This window comes from Xenopus laevis, chromosome 5L (assembly GCF_017654675.1).
Source record: "Xenopus laevis strain J_2021 chromosome 5L, Xenopus_laevis_v10.1, whole genome shotgun sequence".
Classification (NCBI taxonomy): Eukaryota; Metazoa; Chordata; class Amphibia; order Anura; family Pipidae; genus Xenopus; species Xenopus laevis.
This window is the reverse complement of record NC_054379.1, coordinates 46,746,659-46,773,059: the sequence shown is the minus strand read 5'-3', so window position 1 is coordinate 46,773,059 and position 26,401 is coordinate 46,746,659. Positions and strand designations below refer to the sequence as shown.

Genomic DNA, 26,401 nt, shown 5'->3' with positions numbered 1-26,401 from the left:
GTGCATCAAATAATGTATCCTTTTGGCCCACTGTTTGTTAACACTAACACTTAAGCAAATGATAAGATGCACAGATAAACATATATGGATCTACCACATACGAACGAATGTTTTTAGAACAATATGCGAGTTTGATGCAAAAAGATTTTCACTGTAGAAATATGATATCCAAACATATGGGAAAAGAACAGAAAAACAAGAACAGCAGAAGAAACGTGAAGTTCAAGCGCCATTTTCTTTCTGGAATTAAGTCTATGGCTGTATCTAAAAAATAAAATAAAGAAATAAGTACCAGACTTGCAGATGGCTATGATAGATATTTAGGAGTAAACATCTGGTGTTGAAATACACCAAACATCTTAAAGACTATGACACAGTAAAACATCAAATGTAGTTTGTAGCTTTATAATAATGTTATGTAGATACTGTACGTCACAGAGTGGTGTAGACAGAGGTGTTTGTCTGTCTGCTTGTAAACTCAAGTTGTTGTTGCTTTTTACAACATATTTAATGGCAGATATTTTTTTATTTTAATTATTTAGCCTTTTGTTTAGCAGATCGGCTGTGATTTCAAACAGAGATTGGAAGCCATTCAAGAGCAAACCAGCAGTTGGGTTGGGTGGGGTTTGATGTTACAGTACAAACGAACATTTACCTTGTTATGGGTGACAGAGAGACTGTGAGTCTCTATTCATTCTACATCTACTTCACCATGTAGAATATTCTGCCAATGCAGTTAGCAGAGAATTAAGAGAAGACATTTTTGTGATGTTGCTCTGCTTACATCTGAGCAGAGAAACATAAGATTACGCTTCTCCCCTTATTAACTTAATTTTCTGGACAAGGCTTTCCAATTCTCACTAACTTAATTAATTCAAACTGTGCCCTGTTGGCTGAAATAAAAAGCAGATGGCACTGTTGCTTAAAAAGCATTACCAATTAAATAAATCTAATATCTTGAAAACTTCAAAAAAAATAAAACAAGTGCTTAGTATACAGTGGAGAGAGAGAATGTGGAGAATAAAAGTGATGTATTTTTGGCTGACACTTTTACGAGACATGAGAACTGTTTAGTTTCAGACAAACTGCTGTTATTTGTAATGATGCAATGTTGCTTTTTTGACCAAAAATACATGGTTTCAGCATTTAAAAAAAGTGAACACTTTGTTATTTGTGTGTTTTGGTAGAATAAAAACAATAAAGTGTTCACTCTTTCTCCAGTGACATCAGCTTCCATTCAACCAAATCCCAAAATAGTGGATTCAGTGCATCACTAGTAAAAACTAGCATTACAGCGCTAGTATTTAACCTCTGTGTAAAGTCTCAACACTTTCATCAAGCAATATAAAAGCATGAAAGGATCTAGTACTTTGCTTGGAATTCAGGCAAACCTAAAAAATCTCTGCCAATACTTTACTTTCTAGGCGGGTTTGGGCAGGTGTCATGCCTGGACCCTACCCTTCCTTCAGCAAACTTCTCCTATAAAACCCTGCTGCCATATTTCATTTATATCCTTGTACCCATACTTTCCCCCTTCAATGGCAACAGAGGTGTTTGGTCAGGTACGTCTATATAAAAAAACTGGGGCTGGTTGGGAGAGCACAAGTGCGAGTCAGCGTGGGTCAACAATTTTCATTAATAATTCCTACAACGTATTTTTAATGCATGTAATTCTGTCAAGAAAATTTAGCATGTGGATATTGTGTTGTTCATAGAACTAACAGTTATAAGCTGAGTTTTGTTAAATTGTTGTCAACAACTTTGACTCCTACAAAATAAATGATACATCTGTGTACTGTATCAGATTGAGTGCTGGCCAGGGTAATTTCAGGAAAGGGTTTTCCCTTAATACAAAGCAAAACATAATGTTTAGCTGATGATATATGAACATACAGTTACTCATTGAGTTTGGTTTTATTCACTCAAGTGTTCCTACTAGACCAAGCATTTAAATGGAGTGGAAGAGTTAAATAAAATCTTTGGAGGCTACGACGAGGGAGAAAATATTTTGTACTTGCTGACCTGGAAATATGTAAGTGACGGACAGTCACCTTAATTGGTTTATTCTGAGGCAGACTGGCTGGGTGCGTTCAGATATATAAACTTACAATAACATAGTAAGACAAGGATGTAGGAAATTGGGGCCATAACAATGAACTCACCAAGCCAGAATACTTTTAAGTCAATTCCATCAGCAATTTAAAAATCTGTGGTTGGTTTTAAAAAAAACATATTGCTTTCAAAGCTATGGAATTCTGGATAAATGCACAAGCTCAGAGGGAATTGCCATATTTATCTAATTCGGAGAGTTAGATAACTGCACAAGGACTGGACCACAAAGTCAAGATTACCATTAGTAAAATTTGTTGGCATAGAATGAATTTAGAAATTCTTACTTTGTAACCGTTATTCATTGTTCTTGTAATATCACAATAATTTGCCTCTAGTCTATCTTAATGGATTATAGTACCATTCTGTAGGCTGTGATGACGATTAAGACACTCTTGTTGGACAACACAGGTGGCATTGGGGGCCCTGTACTTATTGCTTCCCAATATTCCTGATGGCAAGCAGCTTGGACAGGGCTGCTTTGCAACTGGTTATTTAAAAAAATCTGGTGTGAGGTGAAAAATGAAGCCAGACCCTGGACATAAGTGCTCTCTAAATGAGCACTAAGGGGTGCTCTTGCACATCTGTTGGGGTCTAAGGAATTGACCCCTAGTATTCTTCTTATAGTGGATAAGGTTGAGGCTGAAGTTAAGCTGCATGATTTACAAATAATGCCAGGCAAGTCTAGAGTTCTGTGTGTCTCAATGTCTTTTAAAAGCAAGCAGTAAACCTTCATGATTTATAAAAAAAAAATGGAGGAATTTAAGAAATATATAAATATATGCATAATATATTCCATTGTGCAAACAAGTTTTCCTTTGGAAAAACATAATATACTGAAAAAATTACTTAGGTACCCTTGTGCCTTCTATAGCACACAACAGAACATGTAATAAAACAATTGACTCTCCCTTGAAGCAGACAAAATAATATATTGCAAAGGGCAAAGTTTTCATATTGATGCTATTTTTGTTTTCTTTTATGACTTTAATTTTCTTCCATGGTATATCCATATGGTAGTTTTCCTTTCCCACATTGTATATTTTGTATTGTGCAGTGGTTATTAAGTTTACTACAAAAGGAACACAGCTTAGTGCTGGATACCAAAAACACTACTGGATCTGCTGACTGCTCTACACAAGTTCTTCCCTGTTGCAGGGTAAATTCACCCTATGCATTAGCCATTACCCATTTATATTACCTTTATAAAATTACTCAACCTGCAGTCTAGTGCTTTTACATCATCACAGAACTCAGCTGTAGTAATATTTTCTAATATAAGGGGCATTATGCCTTTTATATTGTTTATGAGGCCAAATTTAATTATCTGTATACTTTCCATTTACATTGAACTGGAATATGTTTAGAGTTCTGTTTAATAATAAAGCTTCCTAAACAAATCAAAATAGAACTGTATTAAGCCCTGTCCCAGATTCATGGGAAGAATATTACATTTTATGATAATGAAAACACAATATTCTACGGAAATTAGCTTTTTGTCTTTTTTCCCCCTATACTTGTCTTTGAATTATGTGCCTTTCAAGCCAGCTTGAAATTAAAAGCATTATCTGGTTGTACAGCAACCAGATTAATGCTTAGATTCTTTTGTTGAATTATTATAGAATTATCTTCAAAGTCTGTCATTAAACTGGACCCTAGCAACCAGATATAACATAGAATAATTAAAAAACCATAAAAGGTTTCTGTTGCCGTGTAAATTGCATCAACAGAAACTGTTCTATACTTACACCTAGCATCAAATGGCTTGTTGAATCAATTCTGCTGAATAAGGTGCAAAGCACAGGGCACACAAATGCAAAATAGCCCTTGAATTAACAAGGTGCCATGACATAAATGCTGCAATTTTTACTGACCATGATGCATGTAAAACACAAACACAAACACAATGAGCTCGTTATCCACCATCATGGCTTCAAATTACCATCTACATTGATATATCCTATGAATGCTGTGCCCACATTTTACACTTTACATAAATTAGCCATAAAATAATTTAGAAAAATAAAAGGGTTTGGGTTACAAAATATATGTTTGCATGTAATTATTTTTCACTAGGTATCTTTACCTTTTCATTCTAAACATTTCTGAATTGTTGCAGATAGGGTTCGAACTAGAGGTTGGCTAAGGCATGTGCCTTCTCTAACTATAGGCCTGTGGGTATTGCAAAGCCAAAAACAGTGCATGGAGCGAAAGTGGGTGTGGGCGAGCAAGCATGGTGGGTTCAGAGGAAAGTTTTGGTGGTGAGCATGGGTGGAGAAGGTAGACCAGAAGGTACCCCTTGCCCTAGGAGTCAGTCGGGGCGTAACTACAGAGGAAGCCGACCCTGCGGCCCAGGAGGTATAGGTGGCCCAGGAGGCCCTAATTAATGAGCGATTTCAACAAATATTGATAAAACAGGACACCCTCTGCATACGTTAAAAATGTATTTGCTGTGGGGCCCAATAACATCTAGTTGACAAATGAAATCTGTGCAAATCCGTGCCCAAACCCTAACCTGATAACCAGCAGCCGACCTTTACCTGCCACCCAATATTTCCCCCTATGTAAACCTGCTAGCAAGCCTGCAAATGGTTAATATATTATATAATATATATAAATGGTTAATATGATATTGCAGAGGCAAATCCTGCGCCTTAGCCGGGTAACCAGGTGGGACAAACCCGGACTACCGGAATGATAAGTAAATTGGAAAATCGTGTGTATTCAGTACGTGCCCAACCCAATATAGGAGTCTTGTCTGTACCTTCTGACCTGGAGCCTTATCATGCTTCAGACATAGGCAGCCCTTGAGGTCCTGGTATACAGGAGTTTTATTCAACCACTAACTATATACTAGTAATATGATATTCCCACTCATGATACAGAGCCTTCACAGTCTAGGGGCAGACGTTGCAAGCCTTAATCCAAAAAGATTCTTTGTTCTTGATTAACAGTAATATAAAACACTTTTATAAACAATCACATATTTTTTTAAAGTGTTCTCCACTCTTTTCTAAACTGATGAATGTACTGAGGATTGAAACTGATCATGTAGCAAGGTTATATGATCTTAATTAAGCTATTGCTACCTTGAATACAGATTATAGTGAATGAAGTGAACATTAACATTTACAGGAAGTAAGGAGTAAATGACCAGCAGACAAAAAGGCACAAAGAAGATGTATGCCTGTTAAATTACATTTGGCACATATGAACTATTGACAGAAAAGGTTATCAATATTTAAAGTTCTAATAAAATTCTATCATAAAGATTTCCTGACAGGTTGAAGCCATTTCCAAGTATTTCTAGTGTATCCATATTTCATTTTTACATTTTATGTAAAGTAGCAAAATTGTGATTAAAATTAGCACTCTCTAACTCTGACTGCCTATAAGTCATATTAACTGAGGAAAAATAAAATTCTTAGATGTCCTTGCCCAGTTTATGATTACAACTCATTCTACGACAGCGGCTCTAATTTAAACGAACACACGGATGCTTGTTTCCATGACTGGGGAAGTGTATTAGGTTGAAGCAACAGGAATTTAGTTTTCCTGTTTTTCAAGAATAATGGGCAAGGCATCCTATAAATGACCTCCAATGTATTCTAATCATTTTCTACAAAGTTTTTCCAATTAACATAGTTCTTTTATATTGTGTCTATCCAGGAAACAAGGCAAGACTGGGTGAAAGTCTATATTTAATGTTCTGGTTTTGTGATGGCACTTAACCTCTCTGCTTTTAAGTTAGTAATGCACAGAACAAAATGGCAGTTTCATATTTTTTTTCTTTATCTGAACTATGGATAACAAGGTTTAGCTCTCTAAAGCTTACATCTTTAAAATACAGTAAATAGTTGCAAGCAAAATGCAATTGAAATGTACTTCAAATTTATATTGCCCAATATGCAGGCATATTTATTAGCATCTTCAAAATGAATCAATTTTCTATTCTTTAAATGTTTTTGATCCATAGAACACAAATTTGATTGTACAGGTGCTCGCAATAGTATCAATTAGGCTCCTTCCATATAAGGCAGCCGTACATCTATTAAGGATTCCCACAGTGATGATAAACCCATGGAGTCTGGTTAAAGCCCTCTTGTTATACCTTCTTAAGTGACTTCTATTAACGCCCAATTTACCTCTATGGACCTTTGATCATGAGTGCTATGAACAATGTTTGGAAGACCACGCAATACAGAATTAACACCAAGCTATGCCTGTACCAAAGCCAAGCCTCAGAAGCATTCATCACATGATGGTTCTCAGTGTTGGCCAGTAAAAATATTAATTGTTTAAGGCTGTAATAACCCTATAAATACAGCCATATCTGTTCAGCTTTAGGTTGAAGAATATCCATTTTATCATCCTAGGATAATAACTGAACCAGTGTAGCCAGTTTTAGAAACTACAAAGAAAAAGTTTTACACCTGAAAGAAGCATTCCTTTTACAATATTTATGTGCATTCCACATTGTATGAAGGGGAAATAATGGTACAGACATAATATTGAGAATTTTCTGTTAATTGGAATTTCAATTAACAACTATGTCCTAGCCACCCATAGCACTTTTCTGCATCTGACAGGAGCTTGGTGGTTGGCTGTTGCATTTTACAGTGCCTGTTTGGCAGATTAAAATGAACTACCAGTACCACGTAAAGCAAATTTTTTTACACCACGGCAGTTCGCCGTTGGGTAAAGTGACAGAGGTATTTTAAGTTATTTGTATAATATGTCTTAAATAAAGATAACATTGGATTTTAATTCAAATCTGGTTATGTCTCAGGCATTTTCCCGTACATTCATTTTTTGTGCATGATGTTATGTACTATAGTTTGATTTGCTCATGTTTTGGGGTTTCGCATTGCACCACTTGGAAACTGCTCACAGATATACATTTTGGTCCTATTTATTATGCTGTGTAAAACAGTTTGCTGGAAAAAGGGTGAAAAAAAGATGTAAAAGGAATGGCAAATTTATCTAGGTGTTAACGGCGTATAAATGCCGGATTTTACACCGTACGCCACTTCAGACCACTTGTTATCCATCAAAGACAATGGGGAAAATTCAAGCAGAAAATAAGTTCTGCTGGAAGCCACTCATAGCATTTTTCAGCATCTGCTTACAGTTTTGCCAGATTTGTAGGTATATGGTTGCTGAAAATCAGTAGAGAAGTACATCGTTTTTAACAAAGCAATGTCTGGCAACTTTTGTCCATATTTGTTTACACAGCATAATAAATAGGCCCCTCAATGTTCATAATTGTTGGATGAGGGCCTGATTTATTATATTTAACAGTTATAAAATGTACTCACACATAATCACTTTCCTTGAACTTGCGGGAAGTACCACAGGACATGACCAGTCTACTCTGAAGAACAGTTCACAAATGCACTCATTAACGCAAGTGAAACCCCATAAACCCCATTTACACTCGAATAGAGAAAAATGCTGCATTGTGGAAAAAATAACATGGTGAATTGCAGAGAAAAGAGCCTTTTTCTGCACCACTATTCAAACCATTCACCAAAGTTCTTAGATCAAATGTATTCCTTCCGTAGGACATATTAATATCTATAATTACTACTCTATTATTATCCTTTTATGTGTTATAAATTAAGATTATGTAAAATGACCAGGATCTCTTTTTAACACACAATAAGATCTTCATGGTTGAGCAGCACTCAGTCTACTTCTTAAGGCCCTCTTCCTATATGCCTATCTCCCCAAACATCCAGCAAGGAATATGATGAATGAATGCAGCCGGGCAAGCAAGCTAATGAAAACCTGAAGACTGTAGTTAATCCTGCCAAACCAAAAATTAGATCAACCTTGTTGGTGCGTGCATGGTACATCAGCAGTTAAGGAAGAGAAGATGAGTTTCTTCACTTGCTTCAGTTTCAATAGTTAGGGCGGAACAAAAAAATGTGGCCATTCACAGGCATGGCTACTTGTATGGTCTCCATCTTATCAGCCCACAGCTAATCATCCATAGAGTCTAAAGGGTCAACCAGTGTATAACTAAAACAATAAATCCTGGTAAAACAACTTTACAGCGTATACATTATTTTAAAAAAGCCTTTGAAACACCATTATTGAAAGGTTATATGTTACTGTTTTTAAACAGTTTTAAATTCATGGCAAATCCATTTTGATGAGAATATTATGTGATAGATAAGAAATAAAAAAAAAAAAAACCTCTTCTGTATCAGTTTCCAAACGATGACTTCATTATCCAAAAAAAAAAGAACTACTTTTAGTGTATATTTTTTTCCTCTGTAGGATTTCTGTTTCTAAGAACAAGCGCCTGTGATTGTCTGTGTATGACATCATGTTTTTAGATAAAGGTTGCAGCTTATAATTCAAGGCTGTGAATAATTCCTTGGCTTTCTTTCACTCTGCTTCACGGCTTTGGCATGCAAACACATACCCATCGGTCTACACAGTGCTCTGACCACAAGTCAAGCCTTCAACTACAGTAACAAATTGCATTGCCCAAAACAACCAGAGATCCCACTTGTTTGTACTCTTTTTTTTTTAGATTCTTCTTTAATTGGCACATCTTGATAATACGCTAGCCTGCTGGCTAAAACAATATAGAATCAAGACAACCCATATCAGATTTGTGTTTGGTGAATAAAAGTGTTTGACAATAAACAAGACAAAATAAAGATGGCAGTTTATATTTAGAGAATCTACATTTTGCAGGGAAAACCAGGGAAAACCATGACACTACAGGATATGGTGCTGCGTTTCATACTGAAAGTCACTGGTGTGTGCTTATTATTTATCTTTGACACATTTTCACATGTACAGTTGTTGTTTCCAAAATATTGTACTAATCCTCGATCGCCACATTACATTTTTCCAAAAGGCCTTTTTTTAAAATAAATAAACAAAAAGACATAACTTTAGTTGCTGCGTTGTTCATAGTACAAATAATACTTATGCTGTAAATAAATTGGTCTTACTGCACAAAGTATTTCTGTATTTCTGTGCTTATTCGTGTCATTGCTGGCAGTGTGTGAATGGTAAAATCTAATGTAAGACTTTAGAGCAAAGGGGTGTGTTCAAGGCAGATTTGAGCATGGAATGATGATGGTTATCAGTGTCAGATGGAAAGATATATGTTCCCCCTGCTAAATGCTTGCAGGAAAATTGTCTGATTAAAAAGGCTGTATACCCCCTTGTTCAAGGATTACAGGGCTAGTGCTACACACTTTTCTACTTTTCAACTTAAGCACAAAAATACCATAGATTTTGTTATTTGTTATTTATTGGGCTAAGCTAGTCAAACATAGAGAAACAAACTTCTCCACGTTTATTCCCCTACATAATGGAATTCTGCTTATCTGTACGGCAAAGTCACAAGATACGGTGAAAAGAGGTTTTCCTTTATAAAGAGCAGTTTATCTCTAGTTTAACTCTACTAATTCATGGCAAGATAATCAGTTTGAAAGCACAATAATGATTTAAAAGAACATACAAAACTAATAACTTTCATGCTGAAATAAATTGTATATAGGTTAGGGATGCACCAAATCCATTATTTCGTATTCAGCCGAATCCCTGAATGCTTTGTGAAAGATTTGGCCGAACACCGTCCAAATCCTAATTTACATATGCCAGACACAAGGATTCGGCTGAATCTGAATCTTGCTGAAAAAGGCCGAATTCTGGATTCAGTGCATCCCTAATATAGGTGCATATTGCCCTAGGGCAGTGCATTTGGGAAAAGATATGAAGGATTATTTGAAAGTCAATTTGAGGAGTCAAGACAAGAACAATTCTGTTAACAACTTAGAGAGGCCTTTGCATACAAATATTATTATGCAAGTACTAGAAAGATTGAATCGAAGAACAGGAAAGCAGAAAAATACAATTTACTGACCCTTTAAGCTGCACTATTTTATTTTTGGAAAACTAACAGGTTTATAAAAATCAGAAAGAGCTTGGTGTAATAACTTAATGGGATGCATTTCTACAACTGTTATTGTTTGTCAAACTGTATTATGTCAGTGTTTGAGGTTCCGATTGTAGGACTTCCTTATACACATTGCAGAGAAAACAACTGATGAGCCAATGTTATTGCAGATTGTTTACTACTGAAATTATAAAGGCAAATACAAAAATCTCTACAAACCTATTAAATCATAATAAAGCATCTAGGGATGCACCAAATCCACTATCTTGGATTCGGCCGAACCCCCGAATCCTCCGTGAAAGATTCGGCCGAATACCAAACTGAATCCAAATTTGCATATGCAAATTAGGGGTGGGAAGGGGAAAAAATTCACTTCCTTGTTTTGTGCCAAAACGTCACGCGATTTCCCTACCTGCCCCTAATTTGCATATACAAATTAGGATTCGGTTTGATCGGGCAGAAGGATTCGGCTGAATCCAAATCCTGCTGAAAAAGGCTGAATCCTAATTTGTATATCCTGGAAAAGAAAGAAGGAAGAATTAACAACCAACTGGTCTCAATTCTATAGAATGGCCCTATTCTGACACCCCACCCCCCATTCCTTTCCCCTCTTCTCTCACCTTTCGTCTACTCTTTGCTCTCCTGTTCTGGCAGCCTCGTCTTGGACATTAGTTAGGCAACAAGTTAACCTTTATAACTGTTTCTTCTCTCATACCAATGCTTCACTGATGTCTACTGTGAGGTTGTTTATGAAAATGTTAAAACAATAAAAACCTTTGAATTATAAAAAAAGAAAAAGGCTGAATCCTGGCCGAATCTCGAACCGAATCCTGGATTCGGTGCATCCCTAAAAGCATCTAATAGTCATTAATCAAAGCAGACTACACTTTGGGTTCAAGCTGCATAAAATCTTCGAAAGAGTGATGTGAGTTTTGATTATCACTGGGAACTTGAAGCTAATTAGAAGCCCAAGAATGGGTTGACGTATATCTATAGGTAGGTAGGTGCATCATTATTTTACCAATTATGTATGTTTTTTAATACAGAAGAAGCTTATTACTAACACAACAACTCAAAAAAGGCAAAACCAGTAAATAAAAGTTTCTACAATTAACATTAAACATTCACAGCACATTTAACTAATATAGTGCTGTTTTTAAGGCTGCAAGTACCAACAATGACTTAGCCCAGCAGATAGCAATGTATGGTAAAACTGTGCTAGTGTTAATTACATTCCACTGCTACGCCTGGCAATCTTTACTGCTTCAAAAGTGGTTGAAGATATCTCTGCAGATTCATAACACACAGGTGTCTGATGTCCAGTTAATTAATTTAATAAAAGTATAAGGTACTATTATAGAGAAAAAAGAAATAATTTTTAAAAATTTGTATTTGATTATAATGGAGTCTATGGGAGACAGACTTTCCATAATTCGGAACTTTCTAGATATCAGGTTTCCGGACAATGGATCCTATACCTGTACTCTATACATGTAAATATAGTATTACTAGGAAACTTAGGGATTCCAAAACACAGTTAATAGTACTGCTTCAGTAGAATTCTGCACTGAAATCCATTTCTCAAAAGAGCAAACAGATTTTTTTATATTCAATTTTGAAATCTGACATGGGGCTAGACATTTTGTCAGTTTCTCAGCTGTCCCAGTCATGTGACTTTTGCCTACACTTTAGGATGGAATTACTTTCTGGTAGGCTGTTATTTCTCCTACTTAATGTAACTGAATCAGTCTCAGTGGGACTTGGCTTTTACTATTAAGTGCTGTTCTTAGATCTTCCAGGGAGTTGTTATGTTGTGTTAGGGAGCTGCTATCTCGTTACCTTCCCATTGTTCTGTGGTTAGGCTGCTGGGGGGGGGGAGGGGGTGATATCACTCCAACTTGCAGTAAAGCAGTAAAGAGTGATTGAAGTTTATCACAGCACAAGTCACATGACTGGAGGCAGCTGGGAAATTGACAATATGTCTAGCCCAATGTCAGATTTCAAAATTGAGTATAACAAAATCTGTTTGTTCTTTTGAAAAATGAATTTCAGTGCAGAATTCTGCTGGAGCAGCACTATTAACTGATGCGTTTTGAAAAAAACATGTTTACCCATGACAGTATCACTTTAAGTATATTGAGATAGATAGAAAGAATGGATACAACACAATAAATGTGAGCACTCAAGAGCATTAAATAATACAGTTATAAACAGTTACAGAATAATAAGGTAAAACAGTTACTGAACTGACTGCACATCTCTTACTGAGAGCAAGCAATGTGAGAAAGTGTTGAATGTTAAAAAAATATAATACTGAACATAAGTAAGGCTTAATAATGTTTGCCACTATTATTTGTGTCAATCCCAATTTAGTACAAGTGCACATCGCCTACAAATAAATCAAAGCAACTGTATTCAGATTAGAACAAAAAAAAAGAAAAGAAAAACTGGTGCTTTGTATGACCACACTCTTGGGTTTGTTTACAGTCCATATCTATAAGCACCAAGAAAATATGAAAGGTGAAACATTTTGAAGAAAAGCTGGTAGGAAATTTGCCAAGACTTAGAAAGTAGCACTATAAATCTTTATCGCTCCTCCAGATACAATTATCTTGAGGAAAAGGAAAGAAGGAATGATAGTAATTCAAGTGTAATCTTCAGAATGGTCAATTCGTTGCCAAATATTGTTCTAAAAAGTAAGTCACAGAACTATATGATAAATGCTCCCAGAGTTCTTTGTGCAGACAGCTGTATATAGTTTATCTTTCTCTATTTGATCTATGTCAATGTGCATTCTCCATCTTCCCTAATAATATCCCTAGAGTATAGTTGCGTACAGCTAACCTTCATATTCCCTGGCTTTCTTATCTCTGCCCTGACATTCTAGCAAATGAAAACACAGGAAAATATTTTTTGGTATGACCACACTACTAAAGTATGAAAATTGTGATTTTAAATGTCTATGATGATAAAATAGGAGCTCCCTTATACTATGTAGGGCACTGTAAGGGCACTGTTACTACAGTATCTTGGTGTACATATATGACTGAAAATACTTTTCCGATTTTTGAAGCAAAGTTCTGATATATATTTTACTGCCGTTACTTCCACTGGTTGGTTGTGTCAACTTGTAAATGATTAAAAAGACTGAATCCTATTTCTTCATCTCTGTCATTGTCTATTAAGGATCATTATAGTATATTTAGCAATTTGATTTTTGTATTATTTGCATTGATTTCCATTACGTTTCAGTTCCTGTTTTTCTAATGTTCCCAAATAATTTTTAATGTTTTGTTTTGTTTGTTCTGTCAATACAAAGGATGGCACGACCGTTCTGATTCAGTCAACTAGACAAAGAGCTGAATTCATGTAACAAAGAAAGACCAAGCACCATTTTAACTTGCTCAATCTGCTGACTGACATGGGCGATAAGAGTATGTTGTAACCTCCTACACGGACAAATATGTTTAACGTTAATCATAAATGATTGATTTAAAAAAGTTTTCAGATTACAGTTTTCAGTTTAGAAAAAAGTTTTCTTGCTATTTAAATTAAAAAATAAATAAGGTATTTTTATTAACTTTTCTCCTGTACTCTATCAAAACAGGATTACAGGAACTCCTTAAAAAATAAACTGCCTCTTACACGTGGGTCGCTAGGACATGTATGGGACCTGTTATACAGAATGCTCGGGACCTGGGGTTTGCTGGATAACGGCTCTTTCCATAGTTTAGATCTTCATACCTTAAGTCTTCTAGAAAATCATGTAAACATTAAATAACCCCAATAGTCTGGTTTTGCTTCCAATAAGGATTAATTATATCTTAGTTGGGATCAAGTACAAGCTATTGTTTTATTATTACAGAGAAAAAGGAAATTGTTTTTAAAAATTTGTATTATTTGGATAAAATGAGAGACGGCCTTTCGGAAATTCGGAGCTTTCTGTATGTATGGGACCTGTTATCCAGAATGCTTAGGACCTGGGGTTTTCCAGATAATGGAATTTTATAAAGTCTACTAAAAAATCAACATGAATTAAACCCAATAGGCTTGTTTTGCCTCCAGTAAGGATTAATTATACCTTAGTTGGGATCAAATACAAGGTACTGTTTTATTATTACAGATAATCATTTTAAAAAAAATGTGCCTTATTTGAATAAAATATTTATATATTTCCGTTATTCGGTGCTTTCTGGATAGAGTTTTTCGTTACCTGTACTGAACATAGTAAGCAATGAGATTTCAATAATAACTGCATTTCCTGGGTTACTGTGAAGATGCATGTATGATTATCTCTCCAATTAAACTCTAATCTAAAAACTCAGGCATCAAATACTTATCGTGTTTCACCATCAAATTGAGAAAGCGAGTAATGAAAGGTTCATTAGTGGAGGCGTGATAAAACTGATGTTACAAATTGTAAGAACATTCTTAGAGCTTACAAGCAGCATACAGATACTACCTAACCCACAATGCATTGCAAAGCAACCAAAGGTCCTTTGCTGCATTTCCTTTTTCACTTCTATTATCTCTTGCTCAGTACAGTCACTGGCAGGTAGGTGTCTATGCTCTTGGTAACATGGTGTACAAAAGAACCAGGAAGTGCTCAACAATTTATTTCATGAGTGAACTGAAAAGTTTAGGGGTTACAAAGCTTCTGCTGGTAAACAAACAAAACAATTTCACCCCCTGCTCTGTATCTTCCTATATAGCTGAACAGACTAACCATTACAGCCAATTGCAGCAAATTAAATAGCAGTTCAGAAAAAGGTAGGAGCAAGCAGGAAAATGTTTAAATTAATTTACTAGTCCCTTCATACATGTAGAAAAACAATGCATTCCAATAAGTGAACAGATCACCTTGATTACAAATGTAAATGCACATCTATTTGGAGTGCAACTAATTTGACCAAACCCATAGGTACATTGTAGTATACAATCTCCTATAAGACACTTTGCATATGCATTACAGCAAGCAAAAATGCATGCATCAATAAAATCAAGATTTTCAGTCATATCATATGGCCAAATATGCTCTTAAGGAGCTCAAGGTTAATTTAGTAATCTTAGTTCGATTAAGAATAAAATTTAATACAAAGGATAATGCCCCCCCCAGGAAAGCCCACTAAACAGTAAAAAGTCTACAGAATATATGAAACATTTAAGACTATGAAAAAATGAGTCATATAATGCTTCAATGGAACTTAGCAAGATATATGGTCAAAAGAATGTGGATACCCCTTTTGATTATTACTATTGTGTACTAAGCCACAAGCATCATTGTCGACTAATGGGTGATCCTGAACTTTTTTGACAAAGATTTGTGAAAGAGCGGAAAATAGACAAAATGCATTGAAGTCTTTGGGTGACAATTTTTTTTTTTTACGCGCAATAAATGTTTTCACAGTGAAAACTATTCACTATTGCCGATTACATCATACAAAGACATTCTTGACAATTTCATGAGGAATCCATTTTACAGTTTTTTTCTGCACACACAAGACTGTCCATACAGAAGTGGTTTGCAGAGATGGCACTGGAAGAACATGAATAACCTGCACAGGACCATTTGGAAAATGGAGACCGGACACATAAAAATTTTGGTTGAATAAATGGAGTAAGCTTACCAGCCAAATTTTTTGTGTCCATTTGCTACTCTATATGTACTTTAGGATGTTGCCATACGTCCAAGGGATCCAGCAACACATTGCTATATCCAAGGGTTTGTGCAACTGTATGCTCTGTTTGGAATAACTGCACAAAGCCCTGAAATCTACCCTCAACACCTGTGGGATGAACTTCAAGGTCAACTACAAAAAAGTCCTGATCTCCAATATCAATGTCCAACCTCACGTCCTTGTGGCTGAATAGAAGCGAATCCCACCAACAATGTTCCGAAATCTAGTGGAACGCCTTTGCAGAAAAGCAGATGCAAAGGGATGCCCAACTTCATTTCAATATAGTTGGTTTGGGAATGAGATATTGAGCAGCGATGATTCCACGTTATTTTGGCCACATAGGGTAGAATATATAATACCTACTGTTCTAAATTCTGGCTCTACATATATAAAACTATTATCAGTGGTAAATTCAGTTGGTCTGTCTCAGCATATACCTTGTATACTGGATGATTCATTGTACAGTCATCGTTATAATACTACAGGTATGGGACCTGTTATCCAGAATGCTCGGGACCTGGGGCTTTTCCGTTAAGGGGTCTTTCCATAATTTTTTCTCCACACCTCAAGTCTACTAAATAAAACATTCAAACTTATATCCAAGGTGGGAGAACGTACAATCTACTGTTAAATTATTAGAGTAAGAAGGAAATTATTTTTTTAAAATGTGAATTATTTGATTAAAATAGAGTCCATGGGAGATGGCCTTCCTCTAATACAGGGTCTTCTTGATAACAGTTTTCCGGATGTACCTGTACATAGTGATTTCCAAGAAGAAAAAAAAATGCATAGAAGAAATGTAAATGTCGTTGTAGAATAGGGCAGGTTTACCGTATATATTTGAGTATAAGCCGAGTTTTTCAGCATCCAAAATGTGCTGAAAAAGTCTACCTCTGCTTATACTCGAGTCAGTGGGCAGTAGCTGAGATTGCAGTCACTTTTAATCATTCCTATACCAACAGTTCCCTTGGGGAGAGACTGCAATATCACACAGCGCCCTCTGTTGGTTATATGAAAGAATAACAGTGCACCCTCTGTTGGTTATATGAAAGAATAGCAGTGACTGCAATATCACACAGCACCCTCTGTTGGTTATATGAAAGAATAACAGTGCACCCTCTGTTGGTTATATGAAAGAATAGCAGTGACTGCAATATCACACAGCGCCCTCTGTTGGTTATACGAAAGATTAACAGTGATAGCAATATCACACAGCACCCTCTGCACATGGTAGTGGGACAGTGGGACAATGCACACAGCAATCCGTTTGGCAATTCTCTGTCACCATCAACTTTGCAAAGAAGTCCGGTTGATCGCTGGGGGGGTCGCTTTGGCGGAATATGTGCGTTGCTGGGAGACAGGGCTTTAGTTGTTTCTAGGCTTATACTCGAGTCAATAAGTTTTCCCAGTTTTCGTAAGTAAAATTAGGTACCTCCGCTTATACTCGGGACGGCTTACACTCGAGCATATACGGTAAGTATCCAAAGTTCTGTTGTTAGAAGCTCAAGTTAAGTAATTTGAAATTAACAAAGCATTACAATGACTTACTCTCATTTGTACAGGTCTCTGCAATAGCAAAAAGCTCAGGAGAACGTTCATCCAACAACTGCTGGTGAACATTCACACATCGAAGAGTCCACCATGGCAACATCTAAAAGGAATACAACAGAAAAAGAGACAACAATGAAATACACAATTAAAAAATAAAGGAACATTTATGCGTTTATAAATCCTTCAATTTAAAAAAGTATATAATTAGATGAAAACATGATATTAAATTCAGAAAAACGGAGCACAGTTTTTAGAAAAAATTGTATACACCTTGATTTAATTTAGGATTCAGACAAATGCCTGCTTTTAATATATGGATGTGACCAAATGCTTAGAATTAAACTAAATTAAATCCAAAACTCTTTGCTATATGATTTCATGGCACTGGAACCAAAGCATGCCCCTAAATTTGTATTTGCAGGACTGGAAGGTAACTCCAGAATATGGGTGAATCAAATGAAGGATACTGGATGTGGGAGTGTGTGAAAAGTTAACAACTGAGGGAAAATGAGCAAAGGTTACATCTTGGCATGTGCTTGGTAATGTATGGTGGTGCAACATTGTTGAGTGTTCTGTAAACATTAACATTTTAAAGTGAATTTGGGGAATGCCAGGTACTGCAGGGAGGGGCACAGCTGCAGCAGAGATGCATGAGTCTGACAGCAGTGTCCAAGATTTATTAAACACGTAGGGACAGGGAGAGCTCACAGAGAAGCAGCAGTCTAAGTGGCATGATGAGAGATCCAATGAACATTTTGGTCATCTTCTGAGGAAAGGTCAAGTGGGAACGATTCAAAAGATGAAGGCAACACAATTATGTGAGCATCTAGATGTGGGTGTGACTGAAAGGGCAGAGAATAAAAGAAGCAAAACTGGATAGTGAAGATATATGATATCACCGATAGTTATTTCAGGCAGGAGAAAAGATATAAAAAGTGTAAAAAAAGATTACCAGTTCAAGGTGAGAGTTAAGGTGGCTATACACTATAAGATTAGATTGTTTGGGGAGGGCGCCAAACGAGTGGATGTTTTCCTCGATATGTCAACCAAAGGCCGGCGATATCGGGCTAAACAATCAGATTGCAATGACAGGAATAGGAGCCTACGGGACAAGGATCACATCAACTAGCTAATGCAGTTCTCAATCAAAGGAGAAAACCAAACCTGATGGATCGACATCTGCTAAATTTCTTGGTCAGATATTGTCTGGGGAGGCCCATTGGAGGAAAATCTGTCTAAAGGACCCAAATCTGCATCTTAAATCGACCCATGTCTGGCCACATTTATTGTCTGCATATGAAATGATTCTAAAATCCAAAAGAGCTGATCAGCTGACCAAGACCTAATTTAAAATAGAAGAGGTCCAACAGAGAGCCTTCAGGTTTCCCTAAAGAGAGAGGATGAAGTGATGAGGTGGAGGGGACATATGACACACAAAAGAAGTGGTTACAAAGAAAGGATGAGATAATGTGTAGTCTAGTATCTTGGATTTCAAAATAAACTTTTGAATTTTACAGTTTGGATATGAGTGTCTTCCTAGAAAAAAAATGCAGATGGGTAAAGTCTGCACATGCTATATCATTTGTTATTGACTAAGAAATCATTACTAAAAGTACGGCTGCTTCTTGTAAAGGAATAGGGAGAGAGTAGCTATTTTAAATAGGGATGCACCGAATCCACTATTTTGGATTCGGCCAGGAAGAAGGATTCGGCCGAATCCGAATCCTGCTGAAAAAGGCCAATCCTGGCCGAATCCCGAACCGAATCCTGGATTCGGTGCATCCCTTATTTTAAACCAAATAAACCTTATCCATTAACACAAAAAGTGCATTCCATTCTTATTCTGAAATAGTAATTGTAGACAAACATGACAAAAGACACACATCCATAAAGTACAACCTAGTTGTTTAAATTAAACCTGCCTAACTGCCAGAGAAAGTCAAAATCTTCATTCATCTCCAACTTGTATCCATGGGGAAAAAAAAATTCCCAGCTGCAAGTGGACAAGATGACTTTTAGTAATCCTGTATTTATTCACTTGCTAAAATGGCATATAAGCATTTCTTGAAACAATCTTATGTAGCAGCTTACTTGCCCAAGATTCTCAAATTTTATTGTACAGAGTTGCAGAATATGTTGGTGCTTTATAAATGTGTTATTGTGATCAAAGGTTTTCTTTTAATTCACAGGCATCATATAGTAAGCATTTGACTACAGAAAAAGACTGAATGGCACCATCTCTTTAAAATTCAGAAAGCCTCTTCCTAATGAAGGGTTTCAACACTGACACACTGTCACTTTTCCCATTAAGGATGTTATCCAGCTGCTTCCTTGCAAATGCTTGGTGCGTGAAAAAATGGATGCAAATGGAAACCTTTCATCTCAAAGAACAGTCTTGTGTTATGCTCTATTGGTCTTTATGAAATGTACTTCTTTTAAGTGCAATCATGACATTTTTAAGCATCAAAGTTAAATGATCTATAATAATATCCTCCTATCCAATCTACATTGAAACACACATTTAACAGCTAATGTAATGCCACACTGCAACATGAGTAGCACTTGGATTCTTTGGGTACATGAAAGGCAGAGAAATAAAAGATAAAGTGAAATGATTCGTTCAATTTAGAAACAAGCAAGCTTAGCTCCACTGTAGGGTTGATTACACCACAGAAAAATAAATAGTACAATGTGTACAAAGAGCCATTAACACTTATCAGGGTATGAGTAATTTATCTCTAACTTCTTCCACACCTAAGAAGACAATCTGTTTCTTCAGACTCTCTGTGTCAGACTGATTTGGCAAAAAAATCAATGGGTAATAAACATTTATGAGTTGTTTGCCTTTTAAATTATATTGAAACTAATTTCATTACTTTCTATCATCATTTATCTTGTCTATTAGTTGGGGACTGCTTTTTAGGGTTAGTTCACACGATGAGATTCGGGGAGATTTTGTCTTCTGAGCGACTATCTCCCCAAACTGCCTCATCGTTTTTTCCCATAGGCTACAATGAAAATTCTCCTGCGCTAATGCACACGCGGCGAATCGTTTTCTATAGTCACCTGAAGTTGCCTCACATGAGAAAATGCATCGGACCAAGCATTTTTATTGCATCCAAGGGGGAAAAACAACAAATCAATTTACTCCCTATAAGGGCAATAGCACAATGAAGGGTTTCAGTATTTAGAAAACCATAATTTTTCATTACTAAAAATGATGCTTTGTATGTTACTGACATAAAACATCAACAAAAGTTTTACTTGAAATTGCATGTTATCATTGGTCTATTCATGAAACAGCAGGTTCACAGTAGCCCCTGTGCTTTGCAGTTACTTATCACAGGCATTAAAGTAGACCTGTCGACCAGACACAAAAATCTGTATAATAAAAGTCCTTTTCAAATTAAACATGAATTGAAAATGAATTAAAAATTTTTATCAAAGGAATTGTTTAATGTAAAACTGGGTAAATAGATAGGCTGTGCAAAATAAAAAATGTTTCTAATATAGTTAGTCAAAAATGTAATGTATAAAGGCTGGAGTGACTGGATATGTAGCATAATAGCCAGAACACTACTTCCTGCTTTTCAGCTCTCTTGGTTTACACTGATTGGTTACCAGGCAGTAACCAATCAGAGACTTGAGGGGGGCCACATGGGTCATATCTGTTGCTTTTGAATATGATCTGCATGCTGAGGTTCAATTGCAAACTCACTGAACAGAAATGTCCCATGTGGCCCTCCTTCAAGTCGCTGACTAACTGTTCTGGCTTTTATGTTACACATCCAGTCACTCCAGCCTTTATAGATTACATTTTTGGCTAACTATATCTAACTATATTACAAACATTTTTTATTTTGCACAGCCTATCCATTTACACAGTTTTTATTTTCACACTGAACTGTTCCTTTAAAGCATTCACAGACATTGTAAGCTCATTTAAAAATCTCAGCTGTCAATCAAATACTGTCTGCCCCTCCTCACACATTCCTCTGTTCTCTTCACCATTTAATTGTGTAGCCAGTGCATGGGGATGGACATCATGTCCCTCATTCTGGTGCACAAACAAGATTCTGAGATGATGCAAGGCTTGCCTTAATAACAGTGTCCACAAAATGGCTCTTGGCTGCTTGCTATAATAATATGTTCCCAGACTGATGGAAACAAGATTCAAAAAATTTATATTAAATTAAAAATGTATATTTATATTAAAGTTCATTTTGAATGACTAATGTGATAAAATAGGATTTGGAATAATTTTTTGGCGTGGCGGTTCCCTTTAAGGTAATGGCCCACAGGGAGATTTGTTGCCTGCGCTTAAAGGAGTTGTTCACCTTTAAATTAATCTTTAGTATGATGTAGACATTGACATTCTGAGACAACTTCGTGAGGCAACTTCGGGCAACTTCGTTTTCATTATACCCTTAATAGGATAAGCTTTTGGATAAAAATCCATTAGGTACTTAAGGCACACATTACTTCTTACCTGGAATTCCGTGAATTTATTCCTGACTTTCACAAAGATTACTCTGGATATAAGAAGGAAGATTGGATTGGCTGTCAAACTGTAGGCCGATTCTCCATCAAGAACAAGACTGCTTAGAATTGTAGCAGACAAAGCTCTTTCCTGGAAAATAGAAATGCAAAAGTCATTAACTAAAGTTTGCAAAAATAGAACATAGAAAAGATGGGAAAGCAGTTGCAGAAATAGCAGAAGTTACCTTAAAACATGCAAGTTACATACACACCGATAATGTGTTCAATAAAAGAGAACGTAAAGTTAACATGAGTACTTGTATATAAGTGTATATAAGTGTGCCACAGTCTGCCCCAAACAGGTAAACCTCAATATGAAGCCTTGCCCTTCAAAGGAACACCAAAGAGGAACTGAACAACAGTGGATCCAATTCCAGGCCTGTGCTTTGAACCACTCTGAGCTAAGTACTGTTATCTATAGGTACAGTAGCACCATCTTTCCAGAGAGTATGCATGACTGGGTTGCCACCAGTTAGGGTCATGGGCAGCATTACAAATGTACCAGCAATGCACTTGCAGGGCTAATTTATTTCTGTCCATTACTATTCCACTATCCCAACTAGCCTTTTAAACTCTCAGTTCCTGTTCCCACAATCTAAAGCTCCCTGACTCTCATTGACTTGCCCATTTACCATCTATGTGCCCCGCCTCAATGTAATCACCACCCCCAACTCCCTCTCACAAAATAATAATTATTAATAGAGAAGGTCAACATCTGCTTGACACAAATGTTTTAGGTGATTGCGGATTAAAAAATAAATTCTCTTTCTAAAATTACTCTAAAGCAGTGGTCCCTAACCAGTGGATTTTGACCAACCCCTCGGCTATTGCTCCCAGTGGCCTTAAAGCAAGTGCTTATTTTCAAACTTCAGGCTTTGAGGCAAGTTTTGGTTGCATAAAACCAGAAGTACTGCCAAACAGAGCCTCTTGTAGACTGACACCTCATATAGGAGATAACAAATAGCTCATCACAGCCCTATTGGTACTCTCATAAATATTTCTTCATGCTTGTGTTGCTCACTGTAATGGAAGATGGTGAACTTACCCCACGAGACGTCCAAGATGGCGACCACCTGCTCCACCATGCGGTTCTTCCTGGTCGCAATGTGACTGCATCAGAAACGAGTCGCCCCCGGATTGGTCGCCGGCGACGGAATGGACGCCGGCGTCAGAATGTGAGTCGGCGTCAGGACGCTAACGTGAGGACGCCGGCGTCATGACGTCATCGCGTCAAGTTTTGGCGCCAACTTTGGACTATTTATTCCTGACTGCCCTTTACCTCTTTGCCCAATTATAGGTCTATCTTGCATAGTTCCTGGGTGTGATTTACTGCTTTCTGATTATCTGTGTACCGACTTCTTGCCTGTTTTACGACTCTGATCCTTGCTGCCTGTATTTGACCATTTGCCTGTTTACGACCATCCTCTTGATAAATCCTTTTGTACCGCGAACTTGGTATTATTGCCTCCTCCTTGGTCCACACTACAACGGAGCCTTCGGGCCCTGACAGTATAATTGGGCCATGGACCCCTCGGAGGAGCCTCAAGTTCCAACTGATGTCGGCAGAGCCGTTCGTGGATTGGCTTCTCGTATGCACTCTTATGAAGCCCAGCAAACCCACTTCGGCCAGGCACTAGAAGCAATCTTGGAGAAATTGTCTGCTTTGTCTCCTGTGGCTCCAGTTCCTATACCAGTTCCTGCAACCCCGCTCCAGGTTTCCGAGCCTCGCATTCCTGCACCTCCTCTCTACAGCGGTGATCCGGAATCATGCCGTGGTTTCATCAACCAGTGTGAAATCCAATTCACCCTGCTTCCAGGTCAGTTTGTCTCGGAGCGAGCAAAGGTGGGCTATATTATTACCCGCCTGCAAGGGAAAGCTCTGGAGTGGGCTTCTCCTCTTTGGGAGAAGGAGGATCCGGTAATCGATGATGCCAGGGCCTTCATCCGGGACCTTCGCACTGTATTCGATGCTCCTGGTCGGGCTACTTCTGCCTCTGCCCGTTTATTCCAGCTGCAGCAAGGGACTCGTTCAGTTCCTGAATATGCCATTGAGTTCCGAACTCTCGTGGCGGAAACTTCGTGGAATAATGATGGGTACCATGCTGCCTTTTACAACGGTCTGGCGATGCGCATCAAGAACGATCTCGTATCCCGTGAGATTCCTCCTCGTTGGGAGGACCTTGTTGCATTGGCTGTAAAGGTTGACACCCGACAGAGGGAGTTCCAAGTCGAACTTGAAAGGGATCGTGCTAGGAAGTTTTCCAGGTTCCAACCCACCCTGGCTCCACGCTTCCAAAGACCCCTACTCCCCAGTCCGGCTTCTAATCCTCTTCCTCCTCCTCCTGTGGCACCTGCTACTTCTTCTTTGCCATCTGAAGAACCAATGCAGATCGGTCGGGCACGCCTTTCCGAACAGGAGAAGTTACGAAGAAGGGCTGCTGGGTTATGCCTCTACTGCGGGGGAAAAGCTCACTTCGCCCAAGAATGCCCAGTGAAGCCGGGATACTCCAAAACCTAGGTAAGCTTGGGGAGACTTACCTGGGTGGAATTTGTTCTTCTCCCCATTCATCTGCTCAACGTTTTCTCCTTCCTGTTCAAATCCAGTTCGGCTCCAAGAAGATTTCTTCTCAGGCATGCCTTGATTCTGGTGCTGCAGGCAACTTCATGGATCGTGCCTTTGCTGATAACCATGTCATTCCGCTTCAACCTTTGGCAACCCCTCTTAGTGTCCTGGCGATTGATGATCGTCCCCTTTCTTCTGCCGTCATCTCGCAGTCTACTCAGGAACTTTCCTTCAAGGTGGGCACTATGCATTTGGAAAGACTGTCTTTTCTTCTTATTGATTGCCCTTCAACTCCTGTGGTCTTGGGACTGCCTTGGTTGTGTGTTCATAATCCAGTTATTGACTGGTCCATCTCACAAATATCCCGTTGGAGCCCATTTTGTGTACACAACTGTTTGCCTGCTGCCCCTGTCATCAAAGTTTCTTCAGTGTCTTCGAATTCTTCTCTTCCTCCTGTGTACCAAGCCTTTTCCGATGTCTTTGATAAGAAGTCCGCTGAGACCCTCCCACCTCATCGCCCCTATGATTGTCCTATCGAACTTTTACCCGGCTCAATGCCTCCTCGAGGCCGCACTTATCCGCTTTCTCCCTCCGAAACTTCTGCTATGAAGTCCTACATCCAGGAGAATCTTCAAAGAGGCTTAATTCGTCCTTCTACCTCTCCTGCCGGAGCAGGATTCTTCTTTGTTGAAAAGAAAGACGGAAGTTTGCGGCCCTGCATTGACTACAGGGGGTTAAATAAAATCACCGTAAAGAACAGATATCCCCTTCCTCTCATCTCTGAACTTTTTGATCAGCTCAAGGGGGCTAGTTTCTTTACCAAGTTGGATCTACGTGGGGCCTACAATCTCATTCGGATTCGCGAGGGAGATGAATGGAAGACCGCTTTCAATACTCGTGATGGCCATTACGAGTATCTCGTCATGCCTTTCGGCCTTTGCAATGCTCCTGCGGTCTTCCAAGAATTAGTCAATGATATTTTTCGTGATCTTTTGGGACAGTGTGTGGTCGTGTACCTAGACGACATTCTTATTTTTTCCAAAACCCTCTTCGATCATCGTTGTCAAGTACGTGAAGTTATTATAGACAATTTATCAAAAACTTCTCTTCCAAGATCCATCCAATTCTGGCCTTGATCCGTAAAGGGAGTAAACCTCAACTCTGGCCTCCTCTAGCTCTCGAAGCCTTCAAGACCCTCAAGGAAGCCTTTTCTTCTGCTCCTATTCTTCGACACCCTGAACCCTTACAACCCTTCTTCATTGAAGTCGATGCCTCCGATGTGGGAGCCGGTGCAGTCCTGTCCCAAAGATCTTCCTCTGACGGGAAACTCCACCCGTGTGCTTTTTTCTCTAAAAAATTTTCCTCCCCTGAGCAGAACTACGATGTGGGCAATCGGGAGTTACTTGCCGTTAAGTTGGCTATGGAAGAATGGAGACATTTGCTTGAGGGTTCTTCTACTCCAGTGACTATCTTCACCGACCACAAGAACCTTGAGTTTATTCAATCCCTCAAGCGCCTCAATCCCCGGCAAGCCAGGTGGGCACTTTTCTTCTCTCGTTTTAATTTTATTATTACTTTTCGTCCTGGCTCCAGAAACAGGAAGGCTGACGCTCTGTCCAGAAGCTTTGCCCCTGAAGATTCCTGTCCTGAAGATCCTGTACCCATTGTACCCTCTACCAAGATTATCGCCGCCATATTTCCCTCCTGTGCCTCTCAGTTACTTTCTGCTCAGTCTTCAGCTCCTGCAGAGACCCCTCCTGGTGTTGCCTTTGTCCCTCCGGAATTTCGTCTTGACATTTTATCCCAAGCTCACAGTTCCAAACAGGCTGGCCATCCTGGGATTAAGAAGACAACAGAACTCTTGTCCCGTTTGCTCTGGTGGCCGTCCCTAAGGAAAGATGTCAAAGACTTTGTTTTGTCCTGTTCCACCTGTGCTGTTTCCAAGTCCGGACATTCTCCTCCCAAGGGTTTACTCTTGCCACTTCCCATTCCATCTCGACCCTGGACTCACTTGGCGATGGATTTCATTGTCGA

The 26,401-nt window shown here is 38.2% G+C and overlaps 1 protein-coding gene across 1 annotated transcript in view; it reads right to left on the bottom strand.

Moving 5' to 3' along the window:
* The window catches only part of ttc27.L (tetratricopeptide repeat domain 27 L homeolog), a 216,572-nt gene that overhangs the window by 149,470 nt on the left and 40,701 nt on the right, over nt 1–26,401 (bottom strand). The window contains exons 5-6 of the mRNA XM_018263013.2: nt 21,755–21,895; nt 17,263–17,365 (exon numbers count right to left, since the gene is read on the bottom strand). Of these exons, the coding sequence (XP_018118502.1) occupies nt 17,263–17,365; nt 21,755–21,895 (244 nt within the window). The remainder of the gene's footprint in view (nt 1–17,262; nt 17,366–21,754; nt 21,896–26,401) is intronic.